General features: G+C 44.7%; 1 protein-coding gene across 1 annotated transcript; it reads right to left on the bottom strand.

Annotated features, from left to right (window-relative positions):
* Positions 1-5,144: 5,144 nt before the first annotated feature.
* Positions 5,145-23,400, bottom strand: DMRTC1 (DMRT like family C1; the record flags this gene model as incomplete). The annotated part of the gene is given in 7 exon segments (XM_082377793.1): positions 5,145-19,880; positions 19,884-20,146; positions 20,877-21,054; positions 21,206-21,319; positions 22,154-22,290; positions 22,946-23,103; positions 23,186-23,400. Coding segments are annotated over 7 exon segments (1,131 nt in total). The 3' UTR covers positions 5,145-19,814.
* Between the last annotated feature and the right edge of the window lie 4,420 nt (positions 23,401-27,820).

The following is a 27,820-nucleotide window of genomic DNA, read 5'->3' as shown; positions in this document are numbered from 1 at the left end:
ATCCATGTTGTGGCATATATCAGAATTTCATTTCTTTTTAAGCCTCAGTAATATTGCATTGTGTGTATATACCACATTTTGTTTATCCTTTCATTGCTGATGGACACCTGGGTTTTTTCACCTTATCTGATTGAACCCCTTTTTGCAATTCCTAGAAGTGTAATTGCTGAATCATATGGTAATCCCAAACCTAATTTTCTGGGGAACCACCATATGGTCTTCCACAGCAGCTACAGCCCTACCAGTAATGCCCAAGGGTTCCCATTTTCCACATTTTGTCAACAATTTTGTTTTCTGTTTTTCTTTCTTCCTTCCTCCCATACTCCCTCTCTCCCTTCTCCCCCCACCCCTTACAAAATAATAGCCATCTAGATGGGTGTGAAGTTGTATCTCGTTGTGGTTTTTATTTGAATTCTCCTAAGGAATTTTAACGTGTATTGAGCCAATTTTCGTGATCTTATTGGCCATTTCTATATCTTTTGGGAAGAAACACATCTTTTGCCCATTTCTCAATAAGGTTATATATTTTATTATTGTTTTTTTAAATTAATTTTTATTGGCGTATAGTCGCTTTACAATGTTGTGTTAGTTTCTCCTGTACAGCAAAATGAATCAGCTATACATATACATATATCCCCTCTTTTGGGGATTTCCTTCCCATTCAGGTGACCACAGTGCATTAAGTACCGTCCCCTGTGTTATACAGTATGTTCCCATTCGTTGTCTGTTTTATACATAGCATCAGTAGTGTATATGTGTCAATCCCAGTCTCCCAATTCCTCCCACCCCCACTCCCGTACACCGTACACAAAAATAAACTCAAAATCGATTATAGACCTAAATGTAAGGCCAGACACCATCAAACTCTTAGAGGAAAACATAGGCAGAACACTCTATGACATACATCACAGCAAGATCCTTTTTGACCCACCTACTAGAGGAATGGCAATGAAAACAAAAATAAATGAATGGGACCTAATGAAACTTAAATGCTTTTGCACAGCAAAGGAAACCATAACCCAGATGAGAAGACAATGCTTCGATTAGGAGAAAATATTTGCAAATGAAGTAACTGACAAAGGATTAATCTCCAAAATTTACAAGCAGCTCATGCAGCTGAATATGAGAAAAAACAAACAACCCAATCAAAAATGGGCAGAAGACCTAAATAGGCGTTTCTCCAAAGAAGATATACAGATTGCCAACAAACACATGAAAGAATGCTCAACATCACTAATCATTAGAGAAATGCAAATCAAAACTACAATGAGGTATCACCTCACACCAGTCAGAAGGGCCATCATTAAAATATCTTCAAACAATAAATGCTGGAGCGGGTGTGGAGAAAAGGGAACCCTCTTGCACTGTTGGTGGGAATGTAAATTGATACAGCCACTATGGAGGTTCCTTAAAAAACTAAAAATAGAACGACCATATGACCCAGCAATCCCACTACTTGGTGTATACCCTGAGAAAACCATAATTCAAAAAGAATCATGTACCAAAATGTTCATTGCAGCTCTATTTACAATAGCCAGGACATGGAAGCAACCTAAGTGTCCATCAACAGATGAATGGATAAAGAAGTTGTGGCACGTATATACAATGGAATATTACTCAGCCATAAAAAGAAACGAAATTGAGTCATTTGTGTTGAGGTAGATGGACCTAGAGTCTGTCATACAGAGTGAAGTAAGCGAGAAAGAGAAAAACAAATACCGTATGCTAACACATATATATGGAATCTAAAAAAAAAAATGGTCATGAAGAACCTAGAGGCTGGATGGGAATAAAGACGCAGACCTGCTAGAGAATGGACTTGAGGACATGGGGAGGGGGAAGGGTAAGCTGGGAAAAAGTAAGAGAATGGCATGTACATATATACACTACCAAATATAAAACCGATAGCTAGTGGGAAGCAGCCGCATAGCACAGGGAGATCAGCTCGGTGTTTTGTGACCACCTAGAGGGCTGGGATAGGGAGGGTGGGAGGGAGGGAGATGCAAGAGGGAAGAGATATGGGGACATATGTATATGTATAACTGATTCACTTTGTTATAAATCAGAAACTAACACACCCTTGTAAAGCAATTATACTCCACTAAAGATGTTAAAAAAAAAAAAAAAGAAAGAAAGAGTCATATACCACAATGTTCATTGCAGCTCAATTTACAATAGCCAGGACATGGAAGCAACCTAAGTGTCCATCGACAGATACATGGATAAAGAACATGTGGCACCTATATACAATGGAATATTACTCAGCCGTAAAAAGAAACGAAATTGAGTTATTTGTAGTGAGGTGGATGGACCTAGAGTCTGTGATACAGAGTGAAGTAAATCAGAAAGAGAAAAACAAATACCATATGCTAACACATATATATGGAATCTAGAAAAAAGAAAAATGGTTCTGAAGAACTAGGGACAGGACGGGGATAAAGACACACACGTAGAGAATGGACTTCAGGACCCAGGGAGGGGCAAGGGTAAGCTGGGACAAAGTGAGAGAGTACCATTGACGTATATACACTACCAAATGTAAACTAGATAGCTAGTGGGAATCAGCTGCATAGCACAGGGAGATTAGCTCGGTGCTTTTTGACCACCTAGAGGGTTGGGATAGGGAGGGTGGGAGGCAGATGCAAGAGGGAGGGGATATGGGGATATATGTATACATATAGCCGATTCACTTTGTTATACAGCAGAAACTAACACACCATTGTAATGCAATTATACTCCAATAGAGATGCTAAAAAAAAAATTGTTCTGACGAACCTAGGGACAGGACAGGAATAAAGACGCAGGCATAGAGAATGGACTTGAGGACACGGGGAGGGGGAAGGGTAAGCTGGGACGAAGTGAGAGAATAGCATTGACATATATGCACTACCAAGTGTAAAGTAGATAGCTAGTGGGATGCAGTTGCATAGCACAGGGAGATTAGCTCGGTGCTTTGTGACCAACTAGAAGGGTGGGATAGGAGGTTGGGAGGGAGATGCAAGAGGGAGGGGATATGGGGATATATGTATACATATAGCTGATTCACTTCGTTATACAGCAGAAACTAACACAACATTGTAATGCAATTATAGTCCAAGAAAGATGTTAAAAAATAAATAAATAGTTTCAAGACAGATAATCCTAATCTTATATGAACACTGCCAGAGGATAGCAAAGAGGGACTTTTGCCCAACTTAGTCTATGAGACTAGAAAACCTTGACCCTGGAACCAGCAAAGATGCTATGAGGAGAGAAACATCAAGCCAATCTTCCTCGTGAACAGAAGACACAAAAAATTCTAAGCAAAACTTTAGCAAACTGAACCCACCAGTGTACACAAAAGATGATACGCCATAACTAAGTTACATCTATCCTAGGAGAGCAAATCTGGTTTACCATTAGAAAAACTATAGATGGAAGGGGGCATGAGAGAGGTTTGTGTGTTGCTAATATATTCTGCTGTTTGCTCCAGGTGCTAACTGGATGTTTATGTTTAGTTTTTGGAAACTCACTAAGATGTGTACTTCACTAAAGATTTCGGAAAAAAAATCTTATAAATAACCCTCTCTGTGTTAACAGATTAAATGATTAGAGTCTTGATCATTTCAGTGGAGGCCAAAAATGTATAATCCCATATCTATTCATGATTTTTAAGACAATCTTATTAAGCTAGAAATACAAGGGATGTTCCTTAATCTGAAAGAAAGAAAGAATGAGAAAAGAGAGAGAGAACGGAAGAAACAAAAGAGAGAAGGAAGGAAAGAAAGAAAGAAAGGAAGGAGAAACAGAGAAAGAAAGAAAGAATTGAAGAATTAAAGCAAACAATGAAACACAGCAAGCCCATTTTAATATGGAAATGTTGGCATCATTCTGTTTAATATTAGGAATAACCCAAAGATGCCCAATTTTGCCGTCTCTATTTGACCTTGTAGTGGATGTCCTAGCCAGCCAGTAAGAAACCTGTAAGTTGATTACCTTACTTCTGTTACTCACAGATTCACAGAAAACTGTGCACCACTTATAGGCACATGATTAGATATCACAGAGTTTAGCATGGTGGCTGACTTTGAGATCAATATATTTTTTAAAAAGCCAAGTGGAGTTCTATAAATCAGACACAGATAGAAAATGTCATTTTAACCAGATATCAAGCACCAGAGCAACAACATTCTAGAGTTCTTGGGATAAATGCAAAAAAGGATGTACAAGATCTGAACGTACAAAAGGTAAAGCTAAATACTAAGCTGAGAGATTCCAACGTTAAAGAAGACCCACAAAAATAGAGAGCCATCCCATGTTGGTGACTAGGAAGGCTGGATATCATAAAGAGAGCCAATTCTCCCTTAACTGATCCACAGATTCAATGAAAGTGCCACCCAAATCTACCGCAAATGAGTTTTCAGGAAACATGTCATGCTGATCCTAACATTTATATTTTAGAGTTTAGGAAGGGCAAAAGGCGAAGAATAGTGAAGATATGCCTGGAGATGATGAATAAGGTGTGAAGACTTGTCCTACCAGAGATCAAGATGTCTTACCAAGAGATAAAAATTAACACAGTGTAGTACTGGCACAGGAATAGACCAATTTATCTGTGGAACAGAACAGGGAATTCAGAAACAGAGACACACGAATAAAGACCAAAATGACTCCAGACACTGCCAAATGTTCCCTGGGGCTGCAAAATCTGACTGTGAATTAAGAACCCCTGCCTGAGAATCCCTGACATAGGAATACGGAGCGACCTTAGAAACACACGCTGAATTTTGTACAAGTAAGTTACAGAATACCAAGGACGTGTGTTTAAAAGACATGCGTGTACAATATTTCACATCCAAAGAGAGAACAGTTCGGGAAACAAGGTTTGGGGAGCACAAAGCTCTACTTCACTTCCGGAGTTAAATGGCCGGCCGCCCAATAAAGCCAGCATGAGGAGAAGTGGGAGGGAGGCGACGAGTGGGGCGGGACTTTGGTCAGTGACCTTCGGATGAGCTTGAAGCTCATTGGTCGCTGGCCCTAGCAGTGGGAGGTGAAAGGCAGAGCTGGAAGCTCCTTGGCCTTTGAAGGCAGAGCTGCAAGCTCATTGGCCTTTGAAGGCAGAGCAGGAAAGGGAGCGAGAGCTGAGTCTTCCTTCAGGTCTCCTGTCCCAGCAGATTGATTCTGACCTGGTGGAGGCTGGGGTAACCACAGACTGGCATCAGGAATAGGACCCTCATTCTCCACACCTCTTCTTTCCTCCCTCCCTCCTGCTATGGGTCCACAACCCCTTCTCCTCTCCTCCACCTCAGCCGGGTACCTCATGTCCCGCCCCACCCCATCCCCACCTCCCACTCCACGCCCAACCCCGCCCCCTTGGCTGAAGTCCTGTGGGACGACCCCTTGCTGAGGCCTCCTGACCCCTGGCCTCTGGCCCCTGGGGCAGGGCTTATGCCCCTCCCTCTGATTCTGAGGTGGGTGTGGTAGGGAATGGTTGGGCAGCCTGAGAGGAGGTGGTGCACTCTGGGTGCAGGAGGAGGGGAAGGTGTGCTCAAGCATAATTGTTGAAGCTTGGAGAGGAGCATGGAAGATTGTTGGGAGGCTGTGGAGGGAATGCACGGGTTTGCATGAAAGCAGAGAGGGTGTGTTGGTGCGAGAGAACAATTAGTGTAGTGAGGAGTTGGCTGTTGACTAGATCAGGGTCTGGCATTCAATAGGGGGGATCAACAAACATCTACTTGATAAATAATTGAGGGAATGAATGAAAATAATGATTGAAACAGGGGCTTGAGATCCAGCAGAATGATATGATTTCATGAGATGCAAAGGGATGTCAGTTTAAAGAGGGAGCAAGAGAATAATTAAGATTTCGATGGGGTGCAAGGAAAAAAAATCGGAATGGAAGGTGAGAGGAAGACTGAATGTAGGGCATACAGGAGACTAATAATAGAATTGAATGCAGAGGGGCATAGAATCATGAGTAGGGAGTGAATGAATGCAGGAGGTTAGGAAGACAATTGTGGAAGTGGATGCCAGGAATAATAGCTGGGCATAGCAGAGTACAAGATGATACATGAGAAAGGGAAGCAGTAATTGTTGAAGGGGGCACGAGAGTGCATGTGCATGCCTGAAAAGGGTGTCTATGTGGAGTGAAGGTAGGCAGAGGGACTAGTAGTTGGATTGAAAGTATACAAGACCCATGCCCAGAGTTTCTTGGAACCTGCCTATGCATGAGTGGAGCTCCCTGGGAAGGAGGCTACACGAAGCAAGAAGGGAGGGTGCAATCTCATTTCAGCGGTGAGCTGGATGGAGAAGAATCCAGCCGCCTCAGATGGGGTTTTCCAAGGGCAGAGGAAGTACGTTGTGGGTAGGGGATCATGTGGCCACCCTGACCTCCACTCCTTGCTCTAGAACCATGGATCCCAATGAAATGCCTGCTGTGCCCTGCGGCCCCCCCGACTCCACCACTGGACTTGAGACCGGAGCCCCAAGGGGGATTGAACTTGGCCCCAGAAGAGCTATACGTCGCTGTGCCCGCTGCCACAACCACGGCATCACTGACGAAATCAAGGACCAGGAGCACGTCTGCCTCTTCGAGGCCTGCAAGTGTCACAAGTGTGCCCTCTTCTCGTGAGTATGGTGTCTGACAAGGGGAGGGGAGTGGGCCTCCCCTAAAGGTGACTGACTTTAGACCTGCAATCCCCCACTTTAGGGAACACTGCAGCATCTTGCCTGCTGAGAGTGCCTTGAAGTCGCAGCGGGGGCCACGCCGAAAGAGGCACCTGACTGAAGGACGGATAAGGAGTGGGACCACCTCTCGCAGAGCTCACAGCCATGTCAACAAGTTGGCCATTGAAGCAGGAGTCCGCAGTGAGTATCTCTGGCCAGGGAGGGAGTCTGAGTTTTGGGTGTAAGAAGCATGAGTAGTTCTGTCACCAGTCCTACCACCCAATTTCGATGTGGCTTTGGGCAAGTTACTCCTTGGGCCTTAGCTTCCCCAACTATAAAACATCATCAATATTATCTACCAAGTGTTGGTGGGCTGGAGAGATCTGGGGGGGTGGGTCAAAAAGGTCCACAGTGGGATGAGGCCTCAGATTGGGGGGGGAGGTAGAGTCACGGGGGACGGTCAGGGGGAAAGGCTCACCTAAGCTATCCCCAGTCTCTCACAGCTGGGAAGGAGAACATCAGCTTGAGGCCCAACCCTGTGCAACCCCTGGGGAGGAGTCTGGGGCCAGTGTGGGAAGCTTCCACCTCAGCCGCTGCCCAGACCCCTTCCTGTGTCCTGAAGACCTGGGTACCATCTCTAACCCTACTGCAACTTGCCATATGACCCTGGGGAAAAAATACTTCTCTCTGGGTCTCATAGTCTGCAGTCCCAAAATGAAGAGTAGGACTAGCTGGTCTTCAAGGTCTTCCCAACTCTGACATCCTGGGCTCCTATCCTTGTCCTAAAACATGCCCACATCTCCTTTCCATGGCCGGCTTGGTCCCTGACTCCAACCTGTGCTCTCTGCTCCTGCAGGCAAGCTCCCAAGGAGCTCTGCTGATCGGTCTGGTCGCGGAATCTTTGTCTCTGTCCTGGACTCCAGCACCCTTGAAGAAGCAACTAACAATTTCTCTTTCCAGGGAGTCACACAGACCCCCTGCCCGGCCCAGCAGGTGAGTAGAGTGAGAAGGACCATGGAGCTAGTTGTATATTGTGTTATTGAGTGCCCAACCTTCTGGTTAAGGCCATGGGAGCAAGAAAGAGGAAGTGGAGGCAGTGCGGTGCAAGTGGAGGAGGAGGAGGAGGAGGAGGAGGAGGAGAGGAGGAGAAGGTGGCATCTCAGACTATGGGGCAACGACAGAGCTCTCCCAGCTTTGCCATTTCCAACTTGTGAGACTTTGGACAAGTAACTTTACATCTCTGAGCCTCTATTTTCCTATCAGCGTACTGAGAGGGGACAATATTCTACACCTATAACATTGACAAGAGGACTAGCACAAGGCCTGCCACATAGCAGGCCTTTGACAACTGGAGGCTGTTATTCCACATGAAACAAATCGATGGGATAGAAGCTCCTGCTGAGAAGGGGGGCCATGATGGTGAGGCCCACCATCTCACCCAGGCGAGAGTCTAATAACCGTCAGAGAAAAGTTCCTGGAGATGAGCCAAGCTGGCCCTTCAAGTCCCTTGGGGAACTTGATTGGGGAATATGGAGGCAAGAACCAGTCCTTGGACGGGGGACAGTAATCACGTCACTCCAGGTGCCTTGCAGATTAAAACACAGACACCTCTGACTTCCCATAATCTTTACTGTTGCCTTGGGAGTTTTGAAAAAGCTGGGAGGAATTAGTGTCTCAGGAAAGATATAGAAAAAAAAGATACAGAAAAGAAGACAGTCCAAGCAGGGGAACGGACTTGTCCAAGCCACAACGACTAATGGCCAGCCGGCATTCAGACTCCCACATGCAGATATTGCAAAACCCTTACCCCTCTCTCTCTACTGGTAGTATGTGCCTACCAGAGGGATAAATCCCCTGGCCTCTCCTTTCCTTGTTCCTAGATGCTCAACTCTGATCCTCCAGCCCTGTGCCACCCTTAACCCCCTTCTACTGCAGCCACGGATTCTGGGGAAATTGTGGGGTCCAGAACCCTGGCAGGGGCCAAGCTTAGTGAAGGAGAAGAGCAGAAGGCCTCAGGGTGGCTGGGGACTGAAGGGGCACGGGGGAGGTGTGGGTTCCCAGCTCCCATTCTCTCACATCCTTTGCTTTGCAGGCTCCCAAAGCTTCCGAGCAGGCCTCGGTTTCTGCCTCCTCAGAGTGGCAGCAACAAGTGGAAGCGGCCAAGGCTCTGCTGGCTCTGAAAGGATCTTCCCAGGCCCCTTCTGGCTCCACCTCCGTGCTCCAGCCCTGTGTTGCACCAGGTAGCCTGGTCTTTGAAAGGAGAACATGGGGTTGGGGATAGTTGGGAAATGGGAGGCTGTTGTGTTAAGCAGGGCCTGACTGGGAAGTCAGAGTTGGAGGGTGGTTGGGGGTTGAACCTCTTTGGGCCCAGGCAGCCAAGCTCCTCAGTCTGACTCTTGAAGTGGCAGTAGATGGTTGTTCAGTGAATCATCGGTTTATCGAGCGTTGTGCTCAACAGCAAATGTCCAGTGCCCTGATGTCAAGAAATAAGGAAACCAAGTCCCTAAGAGTAGCAGGGACTTACCCTAGGGCATGCAGCATATCAAGTCGAAGAACCAGGTCTCCTGACCCCCAGCCCAGGGCTTTCTATCCAGACCCCTGCAGTCTGCTGTGACCTGGGAAGGACATACATAGGTGGTAAGAGCCTAGTCCGGAAGGAGATCTGGTTCCTGCCTTCAGGGAGCTTCCAGTCTCAAGGTGGAGCATGGATGCCTTCACAAGTCATGTTTTGCGGCTGAATCTCACTGATGAGCCTGGGGAGGAAGGACTGGAGGCGAGATAGACACCTGGGGAGGCTGAGAGGGAAGGCTGGGCACGACCAGACCAAAATGGTGCATTCGGTATGGAGTGTGAGTGAAGCAGCCACCCTGAAGGAACTGCTGGAACAGAGGGGATGAGGGTGGAGAGGCTACCAGTCACGGAGGTCTGGCATGCCAGGCTTAGGAGGTTAGACCAGCAACTGTGGGTGATGAGGAGCCAGGGAATGTCTGAACTAGGGAGGAGCATATTCAGAGATGCTGGACTTGACAAAAAGAAATGTGGTGGCTGTGATGGAGGGTTTGGAGGAGGCAAGACTTGAGATGGGCAAACCAGCAAGGAAGAGTTCTGTGCAATACAGTCCAGGTGACAGAGCCTTGATTGGGTGGAACAAAAAAGAGGGGAGAGCCGGGAGGGGAAATGGATGTGACCTGGCTCTGACCCCTTTCTTTGTGTCTACAGCTCCTGCTGGAGATAGAGGACTTCAGCCTCCTAACCCCTCTCTTTGATCCACGCCGGCCAGCTCCGTTTCTCTGCCTAATGGACACCTGGGGTGCATCTCCCCCTTGAGCTAGAAGCCCAGAGGGGGAGAACTCACTAAAATACTGCCTATGTATGCATTCGCAAAATGCTTAATGTCCAAAATTCTTAACGTCTTTTTTTGAAGCCTTTAGGCGCTCATATAAGCTTTCAGACCCATTTTTTTAATATGGGGCAATACCTTGACTGAGGATGGATATTCTTGTACCTCCATCCTTTACTTTCCTGGATCCCAGGGCCTTTTAATGTCTCTTATGAAAACAGCGTTGTACAATCTAAGCTGATCAGTCTCTAAATAGGGTCCTGTATGAGTCCATATGTTCATCTGCCAGAGTTTTTATTTGATTCATGATTGTGAACATACTGGCACGCTCGTATACCTATCCATGCATGTGAAAATCTGAGGATGTTTTCATTTTGTGTCTAGGTTTGTGTGTGTGAGCAAATAATAAACCCGTGTTGTAAGGCACTGAGATATAGGAGTTGTTTGTTACCACAGTATAACCTAGACTCTCCTGACTCTAACAGACTTGTTCAATTCACTTTTCAAAGGGAGAAGCTCTTTACTCAATAACTGGGATTTCTTAACATGGCTAGATAAGAAAATGGTAGAGAAAAAAAAAAAGGGTAGGAGATTTATTCATTCAGCAAGTAAGTTCCTACGCCTTTCCTGGCATAGACTGCTTCCAGTTGTCCAGAGGGCTACAAATTGAGATGTCTGCAGAATCAAGCAGATTATATAAATGAGTAGAGCAGACCAGATGGGGTCTGGCCAATTGACAGTGCATGCTCTACCTAAGGGGGCAGCTGTCACTTGGCTCTAGCCAATTGCTGCCATGCAGGAATGTGGACTCATTGTTGCCCCATCTCCTGATTTTTCAAGAGAAGATGAAATTCTAGATTTCTATGTAAAATATCTCAATTTTCAAATGTTGGCTCTGGTTTCCTCTTTAAGCCCTTTACATGGGACAAACAACACATCCAAGCAGGCCAACTTTGGCCAATGGAATGCCGGTTTGATTCTAGTCCAATATGTATTTTACGGTGCGGGCGGGGGTGAACTGAAGCCAATCAGGACAAGAAGAATCAAAGAGGGGAGATGAATTAGACCTGGGGACTACTTTTGAAGGACCCAGGAAATACAAGGAAGAATCATTATCATTTCGTTATTCTGTGTTCACTGTATGCTAAGCACATATAACCTCACAACAGCTCTGTAAGCTAAGCATTATTATCACCCTTTTACATATGAGGAAATGCGCTCAAAGAGTTGCACAAGTGTTTGAAGGGAAATGTTTAGCCAAAGATGGGGGGAGACTCCCTTCTCTTTGCCTTGCCCTAAATTAGCTAATAAATTTACTTGTTTACAAAGTGTCGAGTGAGAAGTTCAAAACTTGAAGCCGCAGACACCCAGTCAGAAGGGTCTTTCAAAAATCATCCCTTTATTTCATACTCAAAGTAGCAATCTATAGGAATTGATCAGATCTTACCTGCACTTGTTTCTCAGTCCTCTGCTGATGTTCATGATCCTGCCCACCCATCCCCACCACACCCCGACACGTGTTGAGCTATACCTTTTTAAAAAGTCTCTTAATGGCATAGTATGGGCATCTTAGGGCATTGTTATAAATGGTAGACGTTAAACATCTTTCGTGAACTATCCTTTGGTCACAGGTTTAAAATATCACTTTACATAACAGTGTGAGTTAGCTCTTGACTCTGGTATGGTATGTAACAGCACTGGTTGGATCTGAGGATATCCACCACACCAGGGCATCTGCAGAGTGGATCAATCTCAACCAGTGCCATGCAGGTAAATGTTTAACAACAGGCTCTGTGGGGGAGGACGAGGGTTGGAAGAATCGCCCTGTGTTGTAGCATTTGCCGATTTCAAGCTACCAACGTGAAGTCCTTTGATGCAGAATTGGGAAGAGATGCATTTCCATCATTCAGTTACAATAAATATGCACAATCTCAAGAGCATAGCTAATAGTAAAATGTAGGAAAATAATTGGGAATCGATGACTTTTGATCATGTATTATGTTCGTTTTCAATATAATGTATGTAATGTAATTGTTACTGTATACGATTTAGTTTTAATAACAGCTGTGTTTAAAAGCTGGCTCACAAAATTCCCGACAATATGATAGTCGCCTCTTATGTTCCAGTAAGAGTGCCCTCCAGCACTCCACTGCTTTCGGCTCTTGCCCAGATAGGCACCTCTTCCAAAATAGGTCACACTAACACCGCAGGGCTTTAAAGGGCTGCTACCACTGCTTTCTGACCAAGAACAGCCTAAAGTGAGGGGAGAGTATTCGTTATTGATTTTTTTTTAAATGGAATGATCTAGAACAAATACTGAGCAAAATGAATTGTCAGAATTGTTTATGGGCAAACGTGCCTTGTCAGGTAAAGGGCAGAATAAGCAAGACTCATGCAGGGATGTTGTTAACAGATTTCTTAAATGTTAAAGGAACGGGGCAACTGGTGTTCCCTGGCCATGGGATCTGTATCTCTCATCAAGAGACAGACATTCGTTATTCTCCCTCCTCCTTCTCAGATGAATGCTGCACAATCTACACAAACTTCTCCACCTTGCCTTTTTTCACTTAAAAATATGTCCTTCATTGTCAAGTATAGGCACTAAGTTATACAGCAGATCTCTAGAATATACTCATCTTGTACAACTGTAACTTTATACCCATTAAACAACTCTCCATAGCACCCTTCTCCCATCCCCTGGAAACCACCATTCTATTGTCTGCTTCTATAAGCTTGACTATTTTTGATGCTTCGTATAAGAGGCATTGTGCACTTAAAATTTTGTTAAGAGGATAAATCTCATGTTAAGTTTTCTTATCACAAGAAAGCAAAATCAAAACAAACCAAAACAAAATACCAAAGGGACATGAGGAATCTTTTGGAGATGATGGATATGCTTATCACCTTGACTGTGGAGATGGTAACATGGATGAACGCACTTGTCCAAACTCATCAAATTGTACACATTAATGCATGCAGGATTTGTATACAAATTATACCTCAATAAAGCTGAAGAAAACAATATCCTTGAGATCACTCCATAGTGCTCTATAGAGGTATCTCTCACACCTTTCAACAGCTATGGAGTACGCCATTGTGTGGATGTACCATAATTTAGGCAACTAATCTTCTATTGATAGACACTTTGGTTGTACCTACTCTAGCTATTACAAATACAGCCACAATGAATAGACTTGTGACATCATCTTTAGCAGTTATTATCAATATGTCTTTGAGATCGATCCTGAGATATACTATTGCTGAAGAAAGGGTAAAAACACATATAATCTTGCTCATTACAGTCAAATTCTCCCTCATAAAGGGTGTACCTATTGCCTTTTCTCCATCAGTGTATGAGAGTGCCAATTTTCCCAGAGTTTCAGCAGCACTGCTGCCAGACTTTTGAATTTTGCCAATCTGATAGGTGATAAATGGTATATCAGTGTATTTTTAACTTGTGTTTCCTTTAATGTGAACAAGATTGCATGTCTTTTCTCCAAAGAAGATATACAGATTGCCAACAGACACATGAAAGAATGCTCAACATCATTAATCATTAGAGAACTGCAAGTCAAAACTACAATGCGATATCGTCTCACACCGGTCAGAATGGCCATCATCAAAAAATCTACAAACAATAAATGCTGGAGAGGGTGTGGAGAAAATGGAACCCTCATACACTCTTGGTGGGAATGTAAATTGATACAGCCACTATGGAGAACAGTATGGAGGTTCCTTAAAAAACTAAAAAAAAACTACCTTACGACCCAGCAATCCCACTACTTGGTGTATACCCTGAGAAAACCATAATTCAAAAAGAGTCATGTACAATAATGTTCATTGCAGCTCTATTTACAATAGCCAGGACATGGACGCAACCTAAGTGTCCATCGACAGATGAATGGATAAAGAAGATGTGGCACATATATACAATGGAATATTACTCAGCCATAAAAAGAAATGAAATTGAGTTATTTGTAGTGAGGTGGATGGAGTTAGAGACTGTCATACAGAGTGAAGTAAGTCAGAAAGAGAAAAACAAATACTGTAAGCTAACACATATATATGGAATCTAAAAAAAAAAAAAAGTGGTCATGAAGAACCTAGGGGCAAGACGGGAATAAAGATGCAGACCTACTAGAGAATGGACTTGAGGACACGGGGAGGGGGAAGGGTATGCTGGGACAAAGTGAGAGAGTGGTAGTGTATATATGGACATATATACACTACCAAATGTAAAACCGATAGCTAGTGGGAAGCAACCACATAGCACAGGGAGATAAGCTCGGTGCTCTTTTCTCTGATAGAAGTGGAAAGTATTTTTCCAAGTTGTTATACACCTTTTTTTTTTTCTAACTGGGTTTCTAGAATTTTAAAGAAAAATTTGCCATGAAAAAGCATTTTATGTTTAGGCAGCCAAATTTATTAATATTTTGCCTTATTTCTTCTGGACTTTCATTCATAGTTAGGAGGATTTTCCTCATTCTTAGTGTATAGAGGAATTTTTTTTTGTAGTACTGAAATGGTTTTGAATTTTACATTCTAAACTCTTATATATTTGGAATTTATCTTCATGTATAGTGTGAGGAAGAGATCCAGTTTTTCCAACATCACTTGTTAAAAAGTGCATCGTATGCTTTGTGACCACCTAGAAGGGTGGGATAGGGAGGGTGGGAGGGAGAGGCAAGAGGGAGGAGATACAGGGATATATGTATATGTATAGCTGACTCACTTTGTTATGAAGCAGAAACTAACACACCATTGTAAAGCAATTATACTCCAATAAAGATGTTACAAAAAAAGAAAAGTGCATCGTGGGAGTGACTTCATGAAGATGGCAGGATAGGAAGCTGCAGGCTCTCCTCCCTCCACAGAGATATTGAGTTTACAACAATGTATGTATGGCCCAGAATAGCTCTGTGAGAACTCTAGGCACTAGTTCAGATGCTACAGCACTCGGGCCGTTGAAAAACCAAGAAGGGATTCCAGAGAAAGTGGTAGGAAGATTTGCGTTGTTTGGTGACCTGCTTGGCCTCCTCCCCTTATGCTGCAGAGCATGGAGAAACCAGGAGGAAATGCCCCGTTTGGGGACCCCATTACGGGGAGGAAACAAAAGAGTGGACTGTGCACCCAACGTCTGGCTTGTTCAGGGGCTTCTGAGGGACTGGTTTCTGTCTTGCCTGATTCAGAGCACAGAGGGGACTGGTGCTAGAATTTGGAAGCTGCTGAAAACAGAGGCCAGCAGCACATTAGAGCTGCAATTCCACAGGCAAACTCCATGGGGGGCAGGAGATCAGAAAAGGCTTGGGAGGTCCTAGAAACTCCAGGTGGGCTGATTGGTGGTTGCCTTCCCATGTACAAAGCCAGTATGCAAAGATTGGGAGAGGTGCTTGTTTTTTCAAAATGCCCAAATTCCCGCAAAAGATTACAAGGCATACAAAGGAAGAGACAAACATGGTCCAATCAAAGGAACAAAATAAAACTCCAGAAACCAACTCTAATGAAACTCAGATCTATAAGCTGCCAAAGAAAGAATTTTAAGTGACTGGCATAAAGATACTCAAACAGCTAAAAGAAAACACACATAGACAACTAAACAATATCATGGAAAGGACGCCTGAACAAAATGAGACTATCAATAAAAATAGAAACTATAAAAATGAACCAGGCAGAAATTCTGGAGGTGAAAAATACAATAATTGAACTAAAAGTTTCATGAGAGCAGTTCAACAGCAGACAAGTAGAGAGAAGAAAGAATCAGTGAACTTGAAGACAGTTCACCTGAAATCATTGAGTCAGAGGAAGAGAAAGAAGACAGAATGAAGAAAAGTGGCAAAAGCCTAAGGGACTATGGGACGCTATCAAAAAGACTATTATATGCATGACGGGATTCCCAGAAGGAGAAGAGAGAAAGACAGGGGCAGAGACAGTTTATCTGAAGAAATAATGTCTGAAACTTTCCCAGGTCTGAGGAAAGGGATGGGCACAAAGATTCAGGAAGCTTAAAGAACCCCAAGTAGGATAACTGCAAAGAGAACCACACTGAGACCCATTATAATCAAACTGCCCAAAGTATAAGACAGAGAGAGAATCTTGAAAGGACCAGCAGAAAAGCAATTTGTCACATGTAAGGGAGCGTCCGTAAGATTATCATTGGATTTCTCAGCAGAAGCTTAATATTGGGCCTTAAAACAAGTCTTAATGATGGCCATTCTGACCGGTGTGAGACGATATCGCATTGTAGTTTTGACTTGCAGTTCTCTAATGATTAATGATGTTGAGCATTCTTTCATGTGTCTGTTGGCAATCTGTATATCTTCTTTGGAGAAAAGACATGCAATCTTGTTCACATTAAAGGAAACACAAGTTAAAAATACACTGATATACCATTTATCACCTATCAGATTGGCAAAATTCAAAAGTCTGGCAGCAGTGCTGCTGAAACTCTGGGAAAATTGGCACTCTCATACACTGATGGAGAAAAGGCAATAGGTACACCCTTTATGAGGGAGAATTTGACTGTAATGAGCAAGATTATATGTGTTTTTACCCTTTCTTCAGCAATAGTATATCTCAGGATCGATCTCAAAGACATATTGATAATAACTGCTAAAGATGATGTCACAAGTCTATTCATTGTGGCTGTATTTGTAATAGCTAGAGTAGGTACAACCAAAGTGTCTATCAATAGAAGATTAGTTGCCTAAATTATGGTACATCCACACAATGGCGTACTCCATAGCTGTTGAAAGGTGTGAGAGATACCTCTATAGAGCACTATGGAGTGATCTCAAGGATATTGTTTTCTTCAGCTTTATTGAGGTATAATTTGTATACAAATCCTGCATGCATTAATGTGTACAATTTGATGAGTTTGGACAAGTGCGTTCATCCATGTTACCATCTCCACAGTCAAGGTGATAAGCATATCCATCATCTCCAAAAGATTCCTCATGTCCCTTTGGTATTTTGTTTTGGTTTGTTTTGATTTTGCTTTCTTGTGATAAGAAAACTTAACATGAGATTTATCCTCTTAACAAAATTTTAAGTGCACAATGCCTCTTATACGAAGCATCAAAAATAGTCAAGCTTATAGAAGCAGACAATAGAATGGTGGTTTCCAGGGGATGGGAGAAGGGTGCTATGGAGAGTTGTTTAATGGGTATAAAGTTACAGTTGTACAAGATGAGTATATTCTAGAGATCTGCTGTATAACTTAGTGCCTATACTTGACAATGAAGGACATATTTTTAAGTGAAAAAAGGCAAGGTGGAGAAGTTTGTGTAGATTGTGCAGCATTCATCTGAGAAGGAGGAGGGAGAATAACGAATGTCTGTCTCTTGATGAGAGATACAGATCCCATGGCCAGGGAACACCAGTTGCCCCGTTCCTTTAACATTTAAGAAATCTGTTAACAACATCCCTGCATGAGTCTTGCTTATTCTGCCCTTTACCTGACAAGGCACGTTTGCCCATAAACAATTCTGACAATTCATTTTGCTCAGTATTTGTTCTAGATCATTCCATTTAAAAAAAAATCAATAACGAATACTCTCCCCTCACTTTAGGCTGTTCTTGGTCAGAAAGCAGTGGTAGCAGCCCTTTAAAGCCCTGCGGTGTTAGTGTGACCTATTTTGGAAGAGGTGCCTATCTGGGCAAGAGCCGAAAGCAGTGGAGTGCTGGAGGGCACTCTTACTGGAACATAAGAGGCGACTATCATATTGTCGGGAATTTTGTGAGCCAGCTTTTAAACACAGCTGTTATTAAAACTAAATCGTATACAGTAACAATTACATTACATACATTATATTGAAAACGAACATAATACATGATCAAAAGTCATCGATTCCCAATTATTTTCCTACATTTTACTATTAGCTATGCTCTTGAGATTGTGCATATTTATTGTAACTGAATGATGGAAATGCATCTCTTCCCAATTCTGCATCAAAGGACTTCACGTTGGTAGCTTGAAATCGGCAAATGCTACAACACAGGGCGATTCTTCCAACCCTCGTCCTCCCCCACAGAGCCTGTTGTTAAACATTTACCTGCATGGCACTGGTTGAGATTGATCCACTCTGCAGATGCCCTGGTGTGGTGGATATCCTCAGATCCAACCAGTGCTGTTACATACCATACCAGAGTCAAGAGCTAACTCACACTGTTATGTAAAGTGATATTTTAAACCTGTGACCAAAGGATAGTTCACGAAAGATGTTTAACGTCTACCATTTATAACAATGCCCTAAGATGCCCATACTATGCCATTAAGAGACTTTTTAAAAAGGTATAGCTCAACACGTGTCGGGGTGTGGTGGGGATGGGTGGGCAGGATCATGAACATCAGCAGAGGACTGAGAAACAAGTGCAGGTAAGATCTGATCAATTCCTATAGATTGCTACTTTGAGTATGAAATAAAGGGATGATTTTTGAAAGACCCTTCTGACTGGGTGTCTGCGGCTTCAAGTTTTGAACTTCTCACTCGACACTTTGTAAACAAGTAAATTTATTAGCTAATTTAGGGCAAGGCAAAGAGAAGGGAGTCTCCCCCCATCTTTGGCTAAACATTTCCCTTCAAACACTTGTGCAACTCTTTGAGCGCATTTCCTCATATGTAAAAGGGTGATAATAATGCTTAGCTTACAGAGCTGTTGTGAGGTTATATGTGCTTAGCATACAGTGAACACAGAATAACGAAATGATAATGATTCTTCCTTGTATTTCCTGGGTCCTTCAAAAGTAGTCCCCAGGTCTAATTCATCTCCCCTCTTTGATTCTTCTTGTCCTGATTGGCTTCAGTTCACCCCCGCCCGCACCGTAAAATACATATTGGACTAGAATCAAACCGGCATTCCATTGGCCAAAGTTGGCCTGCTTGGATGTGTTGTTTGTCCCATGTAAAGGGCTTAAAGAGGAAACCAGAGCCAACATTTGAAAATTGAGATATTTTACATAGAAATCTAGAATTTCATCTTCTCTTGAAAAATCAGGAGATGGGGCAACAATGAGTCCACATTCCTGCATGGCAGCAATTGGCTAGAGCCAAGTGACAGCTGCCCCCTTAGGTAGAGCATGCACTGTCAATTGGCCAGACCCCATCTGGTCTGCTCTACTCATTTATATAATCTGCTTGATTCTGCAGACATCTCAATTTGTAGCCCTCTGGACAACTGGAAGCAGTCTATGCCAGGAAAGGCGTAGGAACTTACTTGCTGAATGAATAAATCTCCTACCCTTTTTTTTTTTCTCTACCATTTTCTTATCTAGCCATGTTAAGAAATCCCAGTTATTGAGTAAAGAGCTTCTCCCTTTGAAAAGTGAATTGAACAAGTCTGTTAGAGTCAGGAGAGTCTAGGTTATACTGTGGTAACAAACAACTCCTATATCTCAGTGCCTTACAACACGGGTTTATTATTTGCTCACACACACAAACCTAGACACAAAATGAAAACATCCTCAGATTTTCACATGCATGGATAGGTATACGAGCGTGCCAGTATGTTCACAATCATGAATCAAATAAAAACTCTGGCAGATGAACATATGGACTCATACAGGACCCTATTTAGAGACTGATCAGCTTAGATTGTACAACGCTGTTTTCATAAGAGACATTAAAAGGCCCTGGGATCCAGGAAAGTAAAGGATGGAGGTACAAGAATATCCATCCTCAGTCAAGGTATTGCCCCATATTAAAAAAATGGGTCTGAAAGCTTATATGAGCGCCTAAAGGCTTCAAAAAAAGACGTTAAGAATTTTGGACATTAAGCATTTTGCGAATGCATACATAGGCAGTATTTTAGTGAGTTCTCCCCCTCTGGGCTTCTAGCTCAAGGGGGAGATGCACCCCAGGTGTCCATTAGGCAGAGAAACGGAGCTGGCCGGCGTGGATCAAAGAGAGGGGTTAGGAGGCTGAAGTCCTCTATCTCCAGCAGGAGCTGTAGACACAAAGAAAGGGGTCAGAGCCAGGTCACATCCATTTCCCCTCCCGGCTCTCCCCTCTTTTTTGTTCCACCCAATCAAGGCTCTGTCACCTGGACTGTATTGCACAGAACTCTTCCTTGCTGGTTTGCCCATCTCAAGTCTTGCCTCCTCCAAACCCTCCATCACAGCCACCACATTTCTTTTTGTCAAGTCCAGCATCTCTGAATATGCTCCTCCCTAGTTCAGACATTCCCTGGCTCCTCATCACCCACAGTTGCTGGTCTAACCTCCTAAGCCTGGCATGCCAGACCTCCGTGACTGGTAGCCTCTCCACCCTCATCCCCTCTGTTCCAGCAGTTCCTTCAGGGTGGCTGCTTCACTCACACTCCATACCGAATGCACCATTTTGGTCTGGTCGTGCCCAGCCTTCCCTCTCAGCCTCCCCAGGTGTCTATCTCGCCTCCAGTCCTTCCTCCCCAGGCTCATCAGTGAGATTCAGCCGCAAAACATGACTTGTGAAGGCATCCATGCTCCACCTTGAGACTGGAAGCTCCCTGAAGGCAGGAACCAGATCTCCTTCCGGACTAGGCTCTTACCACCTATGTATGTCCTTCCCAGGTCACAGCAGACTGCAGGGGTCTGGATAGAAAGCCCTGGGCTGGGGGTCAGGAGACCTGGTTCTTCGACTTGATATGCTGCATGCCCTAGGGTAAGTCCCTGCTACTCTTAGGGACTTGGTTTCCTTATTTCTTGACATCAGGGCACTGGACATTTGCTGTTGAGCACAACGCTCGATAAACCGATGATTCACTGAACAACCATCTACTGCCACTTCAAGAGTCAGACTGAGGAGCTTGGCTGCCTGGGCCCAAAGAGGTTCAACCCCCAACCACCCTCCAACTCTGACTTCCCAGTCAGGCCCTGCTTAACACAACAGCCTCCCATTTCCCAACTATCCCCAACCCCATGTTCTCCTTTCAAAGACCAGGCTACCTGGTGCAACACAGGGCTGGAGCACGGAGGTGGAGCCAGAAGGGGCCTGGGAAGATCCTTTCAGAGCCAGCAGAGCCTTGGCCGCTTCCACTTGTTGCTGCCACTCTGAGGAGGCAGAAACCGAGGCCTGCTCGGAAGCTTTGGGAGCCTGCAAAGCAAAGGATGTGAGAGAATGGGAGCTGGGAACCCACACCTCCCCCGTGCCCCTTCAGTCCCCAGCCACCCTGAGGCCTTCTGCTCTTCTCCTTCACTAAGCTTGGCCCCTGCCAGGGTTCTGGACCCCACAATTTCCCCAGAATCCGTGGCTGCAGTAGAAGGGGGTTAAGGGTGGCACAGGGCTGGAGGATCAGAGTTGAGCATCTAGGAACAAGGAAAGGAGAGGCCAGGGGATTTATCCCTCTGGTAGGCACATACTACCAGTAGAGAGAGAGGGGTAAGGGTTTTGCAATATCTGCATGTGGGAGTCTGAATGCCGGCTGGCCATTAGTCGTTGTGGCTTGGACAAGTCCGTTCCCCTGCTTGGACTGTCTTCTTTTCTGTATCTTTTTTTTCTATATCTTTCCTGAGACACTAATTCCTCCCAGCTTTTTCAAAACTCCCAAGGCAACAGTAAAGATTATGGGAAGTCAGAGGTGTCTGTGTTTTAATCTGCAAGGCACCTGGAGTGACGTGATTACTGTCCCCCGTCCAAGGACTGGTTCTTGCCTCCATATTCCCCAATCAAGTTCCCCAAGGGACTTGAAGGGCCAGCTTGGCTCATCTCCAGGAACTTTTCTCTGACGGTTATTAGACTCTCGCCTGGGTGAGATGGTGGGCCTCACCATCATGGCCCCCCTTCTCAGCAGGAGCTTCTATCCCATCGATTTGTTTCATGTGGAATAACAGCCTCCAGTTGTCAAAGGCCTGCTATGTGGCAGGCCTTGTGCTAGTCCTCTTGTCAATGTTATAGGTGTAGAATATTGTCCCCTCTCAGTACGCTGATAGGAAAATAGAGGCTCAGAGATGTAAAGTTACTTGTCCAAAGTCTCACAAGTTGGAAATGGCAAAGCTGGGAGAGCTCTGTCGTTGCCCCATAGTCTGAGATGCCACCTTCTCCTCCTCTCCTCCTCCTCCTCCTCCTCCTCCTCCTCCACTTGCACCGCACTGCCTCCACTTCCTCTTTCTTGCTCCCATGGCCTTAACCAGAAGGTTGGGCACTCAATAACACAATATACAACTAGCTCCATGGTCCTTCTCACTCTACTCACCTGCTGGGCCGGGCAGGGGGTCTGTGTGACTCCCTGGAAAGAGAAATTGTTAGTTGCTTCTTCAAGGGTGCTGGAGTCCAGGACAGAGACAAAGATTCCGCGACCAGACCGATCAGCAGAGCTCCTTGGGAGCTTGCCTGCAGGAGCAGAGAGCACAGGTTGGAGTCAGGGACCAAGCCGGCCATGGAAAGGAGATGTGGGCATGTTTTAGGACAAGGATAGGAGCCCAGGATGTCAGAGTTGGGAAGACCTTGAAGACCAGCTAGTCCTACTCTTCATTTTGGGACTGCAGACTATGAGACCCAGAGAGAAGTATTTTTTCCCCAGGGTCATATGGCAAGTTGCAGTAGGGTTAGAGATGGTACCCAGGTCTTCAGGACACAGGAAGGGGTCTGGGCAGCGGCTGAGGTGGAAGCTTCCCACACTGGCCCCAGACTCCTCCCCAGGGGTTGCACAGGGTTGGGCCTCAAGCTGATGTTCTCCTTCCCAGCTGTGAGAGACTGGGGATAGCTTAGGTGAGCCTTTCCCCCTGACCGTCCCCCGTGACTCTACCTCCCCCCCCAATCTGAGGCCTCATCCCACTGTGGACCTTTTTGACCCACCCCCCCAGATCTCTCCAGCCCACCAACACTTGGTAGATAATATTGATGATGTTTTATAGTTGGGGAAGCTAAGGCCCAAGGAGTAACTTGCCCAAAGCCACATCGAAATTGGGTGGTAGGACTGGTGACAGAACTACTCATGCTTCTTACACCCAAAACTCAGACTCCTTCCCTGGCCAGAGATACTCACTGCGGACTCCTGCTTCAATGGCCAACTTGTTGACATGGCTGTGAGCTCTGCGAGAGGTGGTCCCACTCCTTATCCGTCCTTCAGTCAGGTGCCTCTTTCGGCGTGGCCCCCGCTGCGACTTCAAGGCACTCTCAGCAGGCAAGATGCTGCAGTGTTCCCTAAAGTGGGGGATTGCAGGTCTAAAGTCAGTCACCTTTAGGGGAGGCCCACTCCCCTCCCCTTGTCAGACACCATACTCACGAGAAGAGGGCACACTTGTGACACTTGCAGGCCTCGAAGAGGCAGACGTGCTCCTGGTCCTTGATTTCGTCAGTGATGCCGTGGTTGTGGCAGCGGGCACAGCGACGTATAGCTCTTCTGGGGCCAAGTTCAATCCCCCTTGGGGCTCCGGTCTCAAGTCCAGTGGTGGAGTCGGGGGGGCCGCAGGGCACAGCAGGCATTTCATTGGGATCCATGGTTCTAGAGCAAGGAGTGGAGGTCAGGGTGGCCACATGATCCCCTACCCACAACGTACTTCCTCTGCCCTTGGAAAACCCCATCTGAGGCGGCTGGATTCTTCTCCATCCAGCTCACCGCTGAAATGAGATTGCACCCTCCCTTCTTGCTTCGTGTAGCCTCCTTCCCAGGGAGCTCCACTCATGCATAGGCAGGTTCCAAGAAACTCTGGGCATGGGTCTTGTATACTTTCAATCCAACTACTAGTCCCTCTGCCTACCTTCACTCCACATAGACACCCTTTTCAGGCATGCACATGCACTCTCGTGCCCCCTTCAACAATTACTGCTTCCCTTTCTCATGTATCATCTTGTACTCTGCTATGCCCAGCTATTATTCCTGGCATCCACTTCCACAATTGTCTTCCTAACCTCCTGCATTCATTCACTCCCTACTCATGATTCTATGCCCCTCTGCATTCAATTCTATTATTAGTCTCCTGTATGCCCTACATTCAGTCTTCCTCTCACCTTCCATTCCGATTTTTTTTCCTTGCACCCCATCGAAATCTTAATTATTCTCTTGCTCCCTCTTTAAACTGACATCCCTTTGCATCTCATGAAATCATATCATTCTGCTGGATCTCAAGCCCCTGTTTCAATCATTATTTTCATTCATTCCCTCAATTATTTATCAAGTAGATGTTTGTTGATCCCCCCTATTGAATGCCAGACCCTGATCTAGTCAACAGCCAACTCCTCACTACACTAATTGTTCTCTCGCACCAACACACCCTCTCTGCTTTCATGCAAACCCGTGCATTCCCTCCACAGCCTCCCAACAATCTTCCATGCTCCTCTCCAAGCTTCAACAATTATGCTTGAGCACACCTTCCCCTCCTCCTGCACCCAGAGTGCACCACCTCCTCTCAGGCTGCCCAACCATTCCCTACCACACCCACCTCAGAATCAGAGGGAGGGGCATAAGCCCTGCCCCAGGGGCCAGAGGCCAGGGGTCAGGAGGCCTCAGCAAGGGGTCGTCCCACAGGACTTCAGCCAAGGGGGCGGGGTTGGGCGTGGAGTGGGAGGTGGGGATGGGGTGGGGCGGGACATGAGGTACCCGGCTGAGGTGGAGGAGAGGAGAAGGGGTTGTGGACCCATAGCAGGAGGGAGGGAGGAAAGAAGAGGTGTGGAGAATGAGGGTCCTATTCCTGATGCCAGTCTGTGGTTACCCCAGCCTCCACCAGGTCAGAATCAATCTGCTGGGACAGGAGACCTGAAGGAAGACTCAGCTCTCGCTCCCTTTCCCGCTCTGCCTTCAAAGGCCAATGAGCTTGCAGCTCTGCCTTCAAAGGCCAAGGAGCTTCCAGCTCTGCCTTTCACCTCCCACTGCTAGGGCCAGCGACCAATGAGCTTCAAGCTCATCCGAAGGTCACTGACCAAAGTCCCGCCCCACTCGTCGCCTCCCTCCCACTTCTCCTCATGCTGGCTTTATTGGGCGGCCGGCCATTTAACTCCGGAAGTGAAGTAGAGCTTTGTGCTCCCCAAACCTTGTTTCCCGAACTGTTCTCTCTTTGGATGTGAAATATTGTACACGCATGTCTTTTAAACACACGTCCTTGGTATTCTGTAACTTACTTGTACAAAATTCAGCGTGTGTTTCTAAGGTCGCTCCGTATTCCTATGTCAGGGATTCTCAGGCAGGGGTTCTTAATTCACAGTCAGATTTTGCAGCCCCAGGGAACATTTGGCAGTGTCTGGAGTCATTTTGGTCTTTATTCGTGTGTCTCTGTTTCTGAATTCCCTGTTCTGTTCCACAGATAAATTGGTCTATTCCTGTGCCAGTACTACACTGTGTTAATTTTTATCTCTTGGTAAGACATCTTGATCTCTGGTAGGACAAGTCTTCACACCTTATTCATCATCTCCAGGCATATCTTCACTATTCTTCGCCTTTTGCCCTTCCTAAACTCTAAAATATAAATGTTAGGATCAGCATGACATGTTTCCTGAAAACTCATTTGCGGTAGATTTGGGTGGCACTTTCATTGAATCTGTGGATCAGTTAAGGGAGAATTGGCTCTCTTTATGATATCCAGCCTTCCTAGTCACCAACATGGGATGGCTCTCTATTTTTGTGGGTCTTCTTTAACGTTGGAATCTCTCAGCTTAGTATTTAGCTTTACCTTTTGTACGTTCAGATCTTGTACATCCTTTTTTGCATTTATCCCAAGAACTCTAGAATGTTGTTGCTCTGGTGCTTGATATCTGGTTAAAATGACATTTTCTATCTGTGTCTGATTTATAGAACTCCACTTGGCTTTTTAAAAAATATATTGATCTCAAAGTCAGCCACCATGCTAAACTCTGTGATATCTAATCATGTGCCTATAAGTGGTGCACAGTTTTCTGTGAATCTGTGAGTAACAGAAGTAAGGTAATCAACTTACAGGTTTCTTACTGGCTGGCTAGGACATCCACTACAAGGTCAAATAGAGACGGCAAAATTGGGCATCTTTGGGTTATTCCTAATATTAAACAGAATGATGCCAACATTTCCATATTAAAATGGGCTTGCTGTGTTTCATTGTTTGCTTTAATTCTTCAATTCTTTCTTTCTTTCTCTGTTTCTCCTTCCTTTCTTTCTTTCTTTCCTTCCTTCTCTCTTTTGTTTCTTCCGTTCTCTCTCTCTTTTCTCATTCTTTCTTTCTTTCAGATTAAGGAACATCCCTTGTATTTCTAGCTTAATAAGATTGTCTTAAAAATCATGAATAGATATGGGATTATACATTTTTGGCCTCCACTGAAATGATCAAGACTCTAATCATTTAATCTGTTAACACAGAGAGGGTTATTTATAAGATTTTTTTTCCGAAATCTTTAGTGAAGTACACATCTTAGTGAGTTTCCAAAAACTAAACATAAACATCCAGTTAGCACCTGGAGCAAACAGCAGAATATATTAGCAACACACAAACCTCTCTCATGCCCCCTTCCATCTATAGTTTTTCTAATGGTAAACCAGATTTGCTCTCCTAGGATAGATGTAACTTAGTTATGGCGTATCATCTTTTGTGTACACTGGTGGGTTCAGTTTGCTAAAGTTTTGCTTAGAATTTTTTGTGTCTTCTGTTCACGAGGAAGATTGGCTTGATGTTTCTCTCCTCATAGCATCTTTGCTGGTTCCAGGGTCAAGGTTTTCTAGTCTCATAGACTAAGTTGGGCAAAAGTCCCTCTTTGCTATCCTCTGGCAGTGTTCATATAAGATTAGGATTATCTGTCTTGAAACTATTTATTTATTTTTTAACATCTTTCTTGGACTATAATTGCATTACAATGTTGTGTTAGTTTCTGCTGTATAACGAAGTGAATCAGCTATATGTATACATATATCCCCATATCCCCTCCCTCTTGCATCTCCCTCCCAACCTCCTATCCCACCCTTCTAGTTGGTCACAAAGCACCGAGCTAATCTCCCTGTGCTATGCAACTGCATCCCACTAGCTATCTACTTTACACTTGGTAGTGCATATATGTCAATGCTATTCTCTCACTTCGTCCCAGCTTACCCTTCCCCCTCCCCGTGTCCTCAAGTCCATTCTCTATGCCTGCGTCTTTATTCCTGTCCTGTCCCTAGGTTCGTCAGAACAATTTTTTTTTTAGCATCTCTATTGGAGTATAATTGCATTACAATGGTGTGTTAGTTTCTGCTGTATAACAAAGTGAATCGGCTATATGTATACATATATCCCCATATCCCCTCCCTCTTGCATCTGCCTCCCACCCTCCCTATCCCAACCCTCTAGGTGGTCAAAAAGCACCGAGCTAATCTCCCTGTGCTATGCAGCTGATTCCCACTAGCTATCTAGTTTACATTTGGTAGTGTATATACGTCAATGGTACTCTCTCACTTTGTCCCAGCTTACCCTTGCCCCTCCCTGGGTCCTGAAGTCCATTCTCTACGTGTGTGTCTTTATCCCCGTCCTGTCCCTAGTTCTTCAGAACCATTTTTCTTTTTTCTAGATTCCATATATATGTGTTAGCATATGGTATTTGTTTTTCTCTTTCTGATTTACTTCACTCTGTATCACAGACTCTAGGTCCATCCACCTCACTACAAATAACTCAATTTCGTTTCTTTTTACGGCTGAGTAATATTCCATTGTATATAGGTGCCACATGTTCTTTATCCATGTATCTGTCGATGGACACTTAGGTTGCTTCCATGTCCTGGCTATTGTAAATTGAGCTGCAATGAACATTGTGGTATATGACTCTTTCTTTCTTTTTTTTTTTTTTTTAACATCTTTAGTGGAGTATAATTGCTTTACAAGGGTGTGTTAGTTTCTGATTTATAACAAAGTGAATCAGTTATACATATACATATGTCCCCATATCTCTTCCCTCTTGCATCTCCCTCCCTCCCACCCTCCCTATCCCA

This window comes from Balaenoptera borealis, assembly GCF_965194805.1.
Source record: "Balaenoptera borealis genome assembly, chromosome: X".
NCBI classification, from domain to species: Eukaryota; Metazoa; Chordata; class Mammalia; order Artiodactyla; family Balaenopteridae; genus Balaenoptera; species Balaenoptera borealis.
Note: the sequence above shows the minus strand (reverse complement) of the source record. Positions and strands in the feature narration are given on the sequence as shown.